This window comes from Mesoplodon mirus, assembly GCF_964341445.2.
Source record: "Mesoplodon mirus genome assembly, chromosome: 16".
Taxonomy (NCBI): Eukaryota; Metazoa; Chordata; class Mammalia; order Artiodactyla; family Ziphiidae; genus Mesoplodon; species Mesoplodon mirus.
This window is the reverse complement of record NC_138992.1, coordinates 37019259-37032385: the sequence shown is the minus strand read 5'-3', so window position 1 is coordinate 37032385 and position 13127 is coordinate 37019259. Positions and strand designations below refer to the sequence as shown.

Genomic DNA, 13127 nt, shown 5'->3' with positions numbered 1-13127 from the left:
TCTTACAATCATCTAGGGGTCCCTCGCCCTCTGCCCCTCCCTCCCCATCCTGCCTAGAGAGGCACTTGGAGTAAGAGAAGAGTCCAAGGCATGGACCGCACAGTTGTCAAGGGAGGAGGCAGGCCAAGAACAGAAGGACGAGCGCAGAGCAAGGGACCATTTGGAAGTAGTGTGACCACCGCCCACAGACGGCCAGTCTCAGGCTGCGGCCCAGCCCGAGTCCCTAACGCTCATTCATATGTATTCAGTGATAGCTCCATTTCCTCTTGAGCCAGGTGCCCTACTTTTCATCCAAGAAAAATGGAATTTGTTTTTAAAGCCCAATGTCCTCATCAGCCCTTCTCCCAGCATCCTGCCTCATCATTACTTTTTCCATTGTCTTTGCTACACACCCAGCCCTCGACTCCCGAGGTCCCTCTGAAAGCCACTTCGCCCTAATGCGCACACGCCGGCAGTTAGGGCAGAATGGAAAGTGAGCGCTCACCCTCTCTCTGGAGCATTACATGGAATCGGGAAGCAGAGAAATGGGGCTTAAAATCTGGAGTTTCTTATTAGGAATCTGAGGATCTCGAGAGCATTGAAGATCTCAAGCGCAGGGTACAGCCATTCACATTTAATCGGCAGTTGATGGATGTGGGCTATTTTCAATTCTAATAAGAAATCTATTTTTCAAAGGAATTTGATGTCATCCAGTTAAACTGGAAAAAAAAGAAAGTTCAAGGCAGAATCCTACTGAAGAAAACAGTCTTGGCCAGGATTTGTTCTTCCTCCTAATCCAGGCATAATTTCTTTTTCTGGAAAGTGCTGTCATCGACCTAAAGCATAAATCATTAAGGCAGCTACACAGAGACCAGGACTGGCAGTCTAGGCGGGGGCCCCAAGGTGGAATCAGAGGTGGGTGGGACCCGCGTGCTGGACTCCAGGATTGCTCACGCTGGCACTATGGCTGAGACATCACATTCTTTTTTTTTTGGCCGTGCAGCATGCGGGACCTTAGTTCCCCAACCAGGGATCAAACCCGTGCCCCCTGCATTGGGAATGTGGAGTCTTAGCCACTGGACCACTAGGGAAGTCCTGGAGACATCACATTCTAAACAGCTGGGGCAGGGGCCACGGGTTGAGCTGGGGGACGTGAAAGCTGGTCTTGGCCGTGTCACTCATGCTGGTCATGTGACCTTGGACAGGCTGCTTTGCTTCTCTGGACCCCGATTTCCTAAACTGAAGGAACACGACTTTCTGCTTTAACATTTTGTAGCCTGTCCAATTTTTCTAAAACTTACTCTCTGTGCCACTCAGTTGACATTACAATTTACTGTCTGGGCCACTAATCTTTCATGTTTTTATTTCTCATCTTCTCAGTGAGGTCTCCAGCTCCTTTGCAAGTTGGCACTCATAAGCGCTGTTTAATTGGTCATCTGACAGTCCTGCCATCTGACCTCGCAGGGTTATTGGACACTCCAGGCTTTGCCAGATAAACCTACACCCAAGCCTGGCCCATGTATAGCTCATCACAGTTAGGGAGGAGACTGGACCAGATGTGGGGGGCATAGTAGGTAGTCAGTAAATACAGATTGAATGAATAAATGTGTGAATGACTAAGTAACGTGAAGAATTGTGACTGAAGCACGTAAAGAAGGCAAAGATCTACAGTTAAACCTCTGCTGTAAAGTACCATTTGGAGAAGAGGCATTTTTAAATTGCTGTTTGCCAGATAGCTGAGTGATAACCTCTTTAAGAATCTTCATGTTTTTTAATTTAATCATTGTGTGTAAATCTCTCTTAAAGACAATGTTGGCCCTTTAAAAACTTGTGTTAAAATATACATAACAAAATTTACCATTGTAACCATTTTTACAGGTACAGTTCAGTGGCATTAAGTACATTCATGTTGTTGTACAACCATCACGACCATCCAGCTGCAGAACTTTATTATCTCTCCAAACTGAAACCCTGTACCGGTTCTCTCTCCCTCCAGCCCCTGACAACCCCCCATCCTATTTTCCATCTCTATGACTTTGCCTACTCTAGGAACCTCATATAAGTGGAATCTTACAATATTTGTCCTTCTGTGACTGGCTTGTTTCACTTACTGTAATGTCTTCAAGGTTGATCCATGTGTGGCATATGTCAGAATTTCCTTTCTTTTTAAGGCTAAATAATATTCCACATTATATAACAGAAATAAAAACGAAAATAAACAAATGGGACTTAATTAAACTTAAAAGCTTTTGCACAGCAAAGGAAACCATAAACAAGACAAAAAGACAACCCTCAGAATGGGAGAAAATATTTGCAAATGAAACAACAGACAAAGGATTAATCTCCAAAATATACAAACAGCTCATGGAGCTCAATATCAAAAAAACAATCCAGTTAAAAAATGGGTGGAAGACCTAAATAGACATTTCACCAAGGAAGACATACAGATGGGCAAGAGGCACATGAAAAGATGCTCAACATCACTAATTATTAGAGAAATGCAAATCAAAACTACAATGAGGGGCTTCCCTGGTGGCGCAGTGGTTGAGAGTCCGCCTGCCAATGCAGGGGACATGGGTTCGTGCCCCGGTCCAGGAAGATCCCACATGCCACGGAGCAGCTGGGCCCGTGAGCCATGGCCGCTGAGCCTGTGCGTCCGGGGCCTGTGCTCCACAACGGGAGAGGCCACAACAGTGAGAGGCCCATGTACCGCAAAAAACAAAACAAAACAAAACAAAAAAAACTACAATGAGGTATCACCTCATGCTGGTCAGAATGGCCATTATCAAAAAAGCTAGAAACAATAAATGCTGGAGAGGGTGTGGTGAAAAGGGAACCCTCCTGCACCGTTGGTGGGAATGTAAATTGATACAACCACTGTGGAAAACAGTATGGAGGTTAAAAAACTAAAAATACAACTACCATATGACCCACTACTGGGCATATACCCTGAGAAAACCATAATTCAAAAAGAGTCATGTACCAAAATGTTCATTGCAGCTCTATTTACAATAGCCAGGACATGGAAGCAACCTAAGTGTCCATCAACAGATGAATGGATAAAGAAGATGTGGCATATATGTACAATGGAATATTACTCAGCCATAAAAAGAAACGAAATTGAGTTATTTGTAGTGAGGTGGATGGACCTAGAGACTGTCATACAGAGTGAAGTAAGTCAGAAAGAGAAAAACAAATACCGTATGCTAACGCATATATGTGGAATCTAAAAAAAAAAAAAGAAAATTGGTACTGATGAACCTAGTTGCAAGACAGGAATAAAGAGGTAGACATAGAGAATGGACTTGAGGACATGGGGTGGGAAGGTGAAGCTGGGTGAAGTGAGAGTAGCATCGACATATACACTATACCAAATGTAAAATGGATGGCTAGTGGGAAGCAGCAGCATAGCACAGGGAGATCAGCTCCGTGCTTTGCGATGACCTAGAGGGGTGGGATAGGGAGGGTGGGAGGGAGGCTCAAGAGGGAGGGGATATGGGGACATATGTATGCATATGGCTGATTCGCTTTGTTGTGCAACAGAAACTAACACAGTATTGTGAAGCAATTATACTCCAATAAAGATCTATTAAAAAAATTTTTTTAAATAAAATTCTGCAAAAAAAAATTCCATATTATGTATATACCACATTTTTTTATCCATTCATCTGTCACTAGGCACCTGGGTTGCTTCCATCTTTTGGCCATTGTGAATAATGCTGCTATGAACATGGATATACAAGTACTCTTCAAGTCCCTGCTTTCAGTTCTTTTGGGTATAAACCCAGAAGTGGAATTGCTGGATCACATGTAATTCTATGTTTAATTTTTTTGAAGAACCTCTATACTGTTTTCCATAGTGGCTGAATGCTGGCTTTTAAAAACAGTGTTTACTGAAGATAATTTCACTTTTCTCTGATGGTGTAATGAAGTGTAGTATTTGCAGGCCCTATACTATGTGGCTCCACATTGTGGGACTCTTTGTGTTCTGTGTCTGTTTGCTTGGCTTTTTGTTTGTCTGTGTGTCTGTGGCCGGAGTTTTATCGCCGGGTCTGTTTTTCTTCACTGAAGCTCTTTGCTTGTTTCCTGGCATTCAGTCTGTTCTGCACAGGTAAGGCTGTTGATGAACTGAGAAATCACGCACAGCTCACAATATTCTGCCTCCGTCATGCGGAAGGGATGAAGTACAGAGAGAGTGCCAAGGGGTCCATGACCCTCGTGGTGTGACCTCCTCTCTTAGGCCAGCCCCTGCATGTCGTGGGAGTTCCTTCCCTGTGCTCGGTCTGCAGCTACTTCTGCTCGTGCTCTGTGCACGTGGAAAGTTCCACCCACTAGTCACATGGGAGGGCACATCATGGACCCTTTAAGGGATAGTCTGAGGTCCCTCGGCTGTGGGTTTCATTTCATTTCTTTTCATACATCTTTGTCTTTTCAGGAAGGGAAATCTTTTCTAGGGGCCCCAATAAATTCCTCCTATGTCTCATTGGCGAGAACTAAGCATATTCCCAGCTCTAGACCAATCACCGACAAAGGAAAACATGGTTGCCAGGCTGCCTTAGACAACTCATGACTCATGCCTTGGGAGTCAGGATTCTGGTTTCAAGAAGACAGGGTAATAGTTGTTGGCAAGGCAACCAACAATGTCTGCCACATCCCCAGGAAAAAGAACAATGCAGTTAAATGGATCCAGCTCAGCCCCTGAGGTTGCTGGTGACCATTTCTCACAACACCAGTCTCATAGAGGCCCTCCACAAGCTTATTTTATTTCCCATTATAGTTCTCCATCTCTCCTATTACCTTCTCTGGTGTGTGTGAGTTGTGGGGGGGTGGGGAGTGGCCTAACTTGTGGTTTTAGCATTTTCTACCAGAAAATGAAACTGCTAATTGGCTGCTGGTTGTGACGCTGCTTCCCTCTGCTGGCAGAAACACAGCTAGGATGGGGTGAATGTTACCACAGGACAGACCTGCAACTACCTGGGCCAGTATCAGAGATGCGTCTTCTCCAGTTTCTTGATACCTTTGCTGTTATGCTCTCACCCAGAGCCAGGTTGAGCACTGGATCCTTCTTAAGGCAACTGCCTTTTCCTGCATCTCCTAAATAGCTGGGTATCTTGTAAGATCAGCTGTTGTGTATTCTGCCTTGTGTTGTCCCATGTCACTGTCAGATGTCACTGCCAACAGCAGGTCCCTACATGTTTTGAGCCCTAGTTATCAGGTTAACTGTAAGAAGAGACTGAACTTTCCCAGCTTTTCCATCTTTCTTGGGGGGAGATGGGCTGGGAACTATGGCGCTCAACCCATTTCACCAGCTTTTTGGCCATCAGTTGGGGAAGAGACCTATGCTGGAGAGTGCGGAGGCTCGCTGCAGGTGCCAGGTTTTCTTTCAGACAAGCTCATGGAGAGCAGGAGCTGTTGTCTCCATCCTGTAGAGCAGCAGTCCCTAACCTTTTTGGCACCAGGGACCGGTTTTGTGGAAGACAATTTTTCCATGGACTTGGGGGTGGTGGGGTGGAGGGGAAACGATTTCGGGATGATTCAAGGGCATTACATTTATTGTGCACTTTATTTCTGTGATTATCACACTGTAGTATATAATGAAATAATTATACAACTCACCATAGTGCTGACAGGAGGCGGAGCTCAGGCGGTAACGTGAGTGATGGGGAGCGGCTGTAAATACAGATGAAGCTTCGGTCACAAGCCTGGCGCTCACCTCCTGCTGTGCGGCCCGGTTCCTAACAGGCCACGGACCGGTACTTGTCTGTGGCCCGGGGGTTAGGGACGCCTGCTATAGAGCATCTTACTTACTGAATATTTACTGTGAGGGGCTGACCTCAGCCCTTGGAGAAGCCCCAAGCCTGAAGTAGGGTCTGCCCTTTCTCCCCTCAGGGATCAACTACTGTGCGCTGAACAAGCCGGGCTGCGAGCATGAATGCATCAACACGGAGGAGGGCTACTACTGCCGCTGCCACCGGGGCTACACCCTGGACCCCAATGGCAAGACCTGCAGCCGTGAGTGTGCCCAGGGCAGGGGCTCTGATGGGAAGGCCAGGTTCACACACAGGCCCCCAGGCTCGCTAGCAGCCAGTCACTTTTGAGGCCCCTGGGTTTCCAGTGAGCCTGACGGTCCGACAGGCTTAACGTTCCTGGCCTCAGTTTCATCACCTGTAAAATGGGACTACTCATGCTACCTACCTCAGAGATTGGATTGTTTAGTACCACATAGTAGACGTGTGACCCCAGGCAAGTTCTCCAAGCTTTGACTTCCCCATCTGTTTAAAAAAGTGAAGATAATAATAGTATTGGTCTCCTAGAGTTGTTAAAGGGAATAATCAGGACCATTTCCATCTCTTAGCACTGTGCCTGGCCCAAGGAAAACATACAGTTAAAGATAATAGTTCATTATTGTCATGGAGCCTGGCAGAGTAACCAGTGCTGGCCCCAGGGTGACACAATGGGACGGAGGAGACAGACCTCAGAGAGAACTTGAGCTACCACAGAGCTGATCTGAGGGCAGGGTTGAGAAACATGGGACTTTTTATGAAGACTTTTCTTAATTTTCTTTTGTAAGAGGCACAACAAACCTCCATTTGGTGATGTAAATGCGCGGAAACGTGCAGGCTTTGCCAGCTGGATGGCTCCGTCGTCTTTTATGAGGCACAGTCTCCACTGGTCCAGGCCAGCAGGGGTTGGGGGTGCATGACACTGCGGTGGAGGCCTGTGACCCTGGTGCGCTGGAGAGGGGTGCAGTGACGTGACCAGCATAGAAGGGGCCCTTTGTGTCGCTTTCCACCCAGCAAGCCGCACAGCTGCTCCAGCTTTGGGGACAGAGATAGATTGTGAATGAGAACAGTGCAGCTGTTCAGCACTCGGACCTTAAACTGCCCGGAGGGGAAGTTTCACAGATGAAGTATTAGATAGAGAGCAGTCCTCAGGAAAGCTAGCGCCCCGTCCGTCTCCAGAGGCAACAAAGTGCCTCGATTAGGCTTTCTAAGGATCGATCTCGGAAGTCAAAGAATTTTTGAACCAGAAAGTTGGCACTGCTCTGCATTTGCCTCTGGAAGTCTCTGAGTCCTTATGAGAAGCCAGTGGTGAGGAAGAGTGCTTCCACTCTTCAAGAAGATGCCCTGGTGAAGATGGATCTGTGTACAGTCTGCCTTCTTCCAGGAGTGCGGGGTCTGCCAGCTGACAGCTCTGGCAGGTATCCCAGGGCAGGCTTGGCATGACCTGGATGAGCCCACCTAGAGCCCCAGGGGCCATGACCTGCCTCCTTTCTCTCTGGGATCTAGTAAGAAGGACCATCTAGTCAGCTTCAAGAAAGTATAAACCAAGCCATTTCTTCCCAGGGGTCCCCAGAGAAAGGCATGGTATCCTCTTCCCCATGGGGGCTCAGGGAGCCCCCAGGCCGTCATGACAGGAAGCCCTTACAAGGCACCTGCTCTGTGCAGGCACGGCCGTGAGCACTTTCCAGGCACTCGCTCACTTGACCTGCACCGGAGCCTTATGAAGCATCGACATTCTTATCCCTATTTAAAGATGGGGAAACTGTGGCACAAAAAGATTAAGTTTCCCGGGGGTCACATGACTGGTAGATGGTATAACTGAGATGTGAATACAGGCCTCTGGCTCCTGAGATCCTGCAAGTGTTTGCAGTAGGCAGATCCACTGGTGGCATGTTCCAGAAGGTACCAGTCCCGGGCCCTGTGGGAGTCAAAGAGGCCCACCTGATGGCCCTGCACAAGGCCTCCAGTGTCCCTCCAGTCTCCGGGTGTGCGTTTCCTCCATCAAGGAAATCTGGGAGGCAGCCTGCAGGGCTGTCCTGTGGGAGCCGTTCACCGCAGCTGTGTGTCTGTTATCCTAGCGGAGCCAGCTGTTCAGCGCCCCGGTGCCAGGATCAGCCACACATGCAGGCCTTGGCTTTGGTTTGTTTTCTGAATCTGGGTGTCCTGGTTATGGGAGGTGACAACACTTTTTCATTTTCAGATATAAAGAAACTATACAATTAAGTCTTCCCCAGCAATGTACTAGTAATAATAAGCGTTCAGGAAGTAATTACTGTATGCCAGCTACTGTTCTGAGGGCTGTAGATGAATCACCTCCTCTCACCACGTTCCTCTAAGAAAGTAATCGTCAACCCCATTTCTCAAGTCATGAGGTGACGGCAGAGAGGCCAGATGACGGCCCAGCAACCCGCGTCTGGGAAGCGGCGAACGTGGGGTCTGAGCCCAAGTCGTTGGGTGCGGAGCCCTCATTCTGACGCACTGTCTGTCAGCTGCGGGCTGTGGGCTCAGCAGCTCGACTTTCCTGAGCCTGGCTCTCCTCTCTGTGACAGTGGGGAAGGCACCTGCTCTCAGCGTTGCCCTGGGATGGCAGGTGATGCATGCCCAGGCCTGGCACAGAGGGCTGCTGTCATGACCACCCATGACAGGAGTCATATGCACGTTACTCCTCAAAGAAATGCGAAGAAAAACGAACAAGGCCAGTGGCACAGGGTAGAATGAAACCTTCCACGTCACTCTTTTTGAAGTGAAATAGCCCAGCAGGGGCTCCCTGGGAGGTGGTTTTGATTTTTAATGCCCCCTCGCTGGTGGGCGCAGCGCGCTTTGTTATGGTTTTTTTTTTTTAACATCTTTACTGTACTATAATTGCTTTACAATGGTGTGTTAGTTTCTGCTGTATAACAAAGTGAATCAGCTATACATATACATATGTTCCCATATCTCTTCCCTCTTCGTCTCCCTCCCACCCTCTCTATCCCACCACTCTAGGTGGTCACAAAGCACCGAACTGATCTCCCTGTGCTATGCGGCTGCTTCCCACTAGCTATGTGTTTTACATGTGGTAGTGTATATATGTCCATGCCACTCTCTCACTTCGTCCCAGCTTACCCTTCCCCCTCCCCGTATCCTCAAGTCCGATCTCTAGTAGGTCTGCGTCTTTATTCCGGTTACGCTGTTTTCGTGTGATTGCCTCAGGGGTGGATCACTGCGCCGAGCAGGACCACGGCTGTGAGCAGCTGTGCCTCAACACCGGGGACTCCTTCGTGTGCCAGTGCTCGGAAGGCTTCCTCATCAACGAGGACCTCAAGACCTGCTCCCGTGAGTCCCCGTCGCGCTTCTCTTACAGGGCAGAGGTTTTCGCAACAGGCGTGAAAACTGTGACGACGGCACAGGACAGCAGGCCCCCTCTGTCCCCAGCTCTTGGCACCCTGGAGATCGTAGGGGTGTCTCCTGGGGACTGCGTGCCTTCCCAGTGCAGAACCTGGGGCGGAGGTGGGGGCGTGGTGTAAGCACGACAGTCACTTGATTCCCATGCTCAGTAGCCCAGGAGCCTCGAGGACCTCTCACCGGGCTGTTGGGTTTTGCAGGAGTGGATTATTGTTTGCTGAGTGACCACGGCTGCGAATACTCCTGCGTCAACACCGACAGATCCTTCGCCTGCCAGTGTCCCGAGGAACACGTGCTCCGCAGTGACGGCAAGACCTGTGCCAGTGAGTGTTCCGAGGTCGGACGAGCGGGACTCGGCACAGGCGATCGTGGGGGGCGGGCAGTGAGGACCGGGACCCCCGGTGTGTCCGCACCCCGGGTTCCGTGGGTGAAAGTGCGTGAAGGCCTCTCCCAGAGATTTCAGCGCCGGTGGCTGCTGCTCCCCCGGCCCCGAGCTCCTTTCCCCACTCCCTGAGACGGCTGTTCCCTATTCCTGTCTGCCTCGCGGTCATTTTGGAGCTGGCACATGCGGACGCATTACTGACTGGGGACTTCAGGCGGGGCCCTGTGCTGACCACATGCTTTGTCCGGCCGCCGCCCCGTGGAATCCCCATCTTCCGATGAGGTCACTGCAGCTCAGATTAAGTAAAGAGCCTAAGGTTACCAGCTATTAAGCGATGGGTTCAAACTCTGGGCTATGTGACTCCAAAGTCAGTTCTGGGAGAAGGGGAAGCTGCTGAGAACCTCACCCCCAATCCGGATAATCTGGCAGCAGATGGTGATGTTTCCTGGGTACATACTTCCCTGCAGCTGGCCCCAATTTCTATCTCCATTACTTAAAAAAAAAAAAAAAAAAAAGACTCCCAGATATTCTTCTCTTCTTCACTCAAGAATGCTGTGTTTTCTGCCCTGCGATCCTGTTTCCAAGTAGGCCTAGATAAAGATTAAAAAAATAGTCCTTTTGAGAGAAGGGATCGGAAGTGGAGGGAAAGGATCGTAATGTTCCTTGTCTGTCCTGCTGGTCTTTCTGGTTATAAGGCCGACTTCCCTGACCCCTGATACAACTGTGGCCACAACTTGTCCACCTGTTTATATCGCCTGTTCTCTTGGGCAGGTGAGCTGATTACATAGCTGGGTGTGCCTCTCTAACTATGCAGCCCGTGAGAAAGTGCTCCCCCATTTGGGATAGAGTCTTGAGTCTTATGGCTTGCTTGTGGCTGCCTGCCCAGCTGCCTCGCAGCCCGCTGCTCTGGCCAGCATGGCCAGCATGGCCAGCACAGGGACGGGCTGGGTATGGGGGTGCAGAAAGAGGATGGGTGTGTCGAATTGTATCTACCTTGGACTGCATGCCAAAGCCAGAAGCACACCTTTGAACTGGTTTGTTTTAATTCTCATCATCTTAGATTATTCATGCCTTTCTTTGGTCCTCCCCATTACTGTGAGGACCAAGAGCTGACTGTAAGAGAGTTGCAGGACTTCTACAAAATGCTCATGGCCCTTCCAAACAAATGCTACTCCTTTCCTTACAGTCGCGTGCCCGTCTCCCTCCCTCCCTACATCCACATCTGTTACGGCCACTGACCCTTTTAAATGTTGCCCATTTTCTCATTTATAGTGTTTGTAACTAACGATACAGTGATATCATCCACATGAGTAAATGTTCAACAATGCCATTAGAAGTTAATTTTGATAAGTATTTATTTATATATGGTGTGTCCATATGAGACGTGAGATGATCAGATGGGTTAGAGTTATCCTATCCTGAGGCAATGGTGGTATGTAAGAGATGCATTTTACCTATACATATCTGTTGAGCTCGTCCCCTAATTGAAGACTCTCTGTCTGCCCAAGGATGATTCAGTCTAGCTGCCCTGTCCTGAAATAATGGGCTGTGTTTTCGGTGTGGCCGTAGTTAACTGGGGTTGGGATGTATGTTTCCCGGCTCCACGCCAGATCACAAAGAGCCTGATGCCATGACTGCATCTTTTTTTGTAAATTGTGCTGGGCTCTGGATGGGGAGGCAGCTGGGGTTCAGCCAGGCCTGGCTCAGGAGCTAAGGGTGTCCTTGGCCCTTCATAAAGGCAGCCTCCACTTAGAGCCTTGATAGCAGGTGTCCTGAAGAACACTGCACTCGCTTTATGGAAGGTTCTCTGAAGCATGAAGAGCAGGCCCAGTTTCCCAGGGCCCGGGAAGGAAGTAGACACGGTTATGCCTACAGCCCTGCAGGCACCCTTGGGCTCTCTGGCCTCGAGCGTGATGCCCATCCTCCCTTCCTCTAGGTCCCCTGGCCCCCAGGCTGTGATTGCCCATAGGAGCCTTCCTTGCCTTGGAGGGTTGTTCCACAGACTGGGGGGTAAGGTGGGGAGAGGAATGGGGGAGTCTCTTCTACAAGCTGCAGCTGAGAGGACTCCTCCCATCTCTACCTCCTGGAAATTTCCCTGAGATAGACCTAGTACAAGGGCATCCCAGCACCAGGAAAGACTCTATAGGCTAGATGTGCATGGAACACACAGCCCACTGCCCTGCGAGCTCCTGGAGGTTAGAGACTGGATCTTATTCGGAGCCTGGGTTCCAGGCCTGGCCCACAGGAGATGCTCTGTAAAGTTCAATGAATGAGAGAGTGAATGGACAGAGACCACCAGTCTTTTCACCCTGTGGCACCTGGCACAGGGTCCACCCCTGCCCAGTAGCCTTCAGTGGCTCTCCATTGTCTCCCCCAGTTTCCAGTCGAGTGCCTTGATTTGGCAGTGATGGAGAACCCCTTCCTCCCCTCCTGAGCCGCACCCAGGTCTTCCCTGCTCCCTCCAGTTCTTATGGGGGCAGCTCCCCTATCCTCTGAGTAAGCCCTGTACCTCCAGCCCATCCTGGCTCCACTTAGGACAACGTCCCTATCCCACCCTGCTGGCGGAAACCCAGCCCAGGGCCAGCATCACCCCCATGGGGAGCTTCCTGCCCCTCTCGCCTGCTGGGAGCAGCTCTGCTCTGCCCACTGCAGGCAGGCTCCACTAGGACCTCTCGTGGCCCCACCTCACTCTGTGGCTGTCTGTGCCCAGATCTAGAACCAGCGTGGCAGAGTAGAAAGAACACTGAACTGAGAGCCCAAAGACTGGGTTTAAATCCCGTAGCCCCCATGCTGGGCAAGGGAATTGACCTCTCTGGATCTGACTGTTCATATGTAAACTGGGAATGATCATTTCTGCCTCTCTCTCAGGGTCTCTGTGTGGCACAGGGAGAGACATTCATTGGGAAACTTGTCAATTGCCATAAACCGTAAGGTACTCTTGTTATGGTCTTGCTTCCCACTGCTGGACTGCCCCACACTGAGGAGAGGGCTGAGGTAGCATCCTTGCCTTGCTGCCTGGAGACCCACTCCCAGGGCCAGGCCTGCCCCCCTTGTGGGGCTCCAGAGATGGACCACCCTGGGAGGAGTCAGACTCAGGAACCCAGGGACTACCTTCTTCTAGCAAGTGGAGGGTGCTGATGGGGATCTGAGCCACAAGCGTAGGGCACTGGGAATTTCGGTTGCGGATACTCCTACTCTGGCCACCAGAGGTGGGTGTGCAAATGCAAAGGCCTTTTCCCACCTGATGCCTCCCAGCTTGACTTTGAAGGACAGAAGCAACCCTGAGCAGGGCAAGAGGAGTGTATTAGTCTGCTTAGGCTGCCATCATGACATACTGTAGGCTGGGTGGCTTAAACAGCAGAAATGTATTGTCTCACAGTTCTGTAGACTGGAGGTCCAAGATCAAGGCACCAGTATGGTTAGGTTCTGGTGAGAACCCTCCTCTTGGCTTGCAGACGGATGCCTTCTTGCTGTGTCCTCCCATGACAGAGAGAGAGAGAATTTTGTCTCTTCTTAGAAGGGCACTAATCCCATCTTGGGGGCCACGGCCTCATGACCTCAACTAACCCTAATCACCTCCCAAAGGCCCCACCTCCAAA

General features: G+C 50.0%; 1 protein-coding gene across 3 annotated transcripts in view; it reads left to right on the top strand.

Moving 5' to 3' along the window:
- Nucleotides 1-13127, top strand: part of MATN2 (matrilin 2) — a 152409-nt gene that overhangs the window by 115207 nt on the left and 24075 nt on the right. For all 3 annotated transcript variants that reach the window (XM_082600846.1, XM_082600844.1, XM_082600845.1), the window contains exons 8-10: nucleotides 5869-5991; nucleotides 8955-9077; nucleotides 9347-9469. In XM_082600846.1, coding sequence (XP_082456972.1) covers nucleotides 5869-5991; nucleotides 8955-9077; nucleotides 9347-9469 — 369 coding nt within the window. The remainder of the gene's footprint in view (nucleotides 1-5868; nucleotides 5992-8954; nucleotides 9078-9346; nucleotides 9470-13127) is intronic.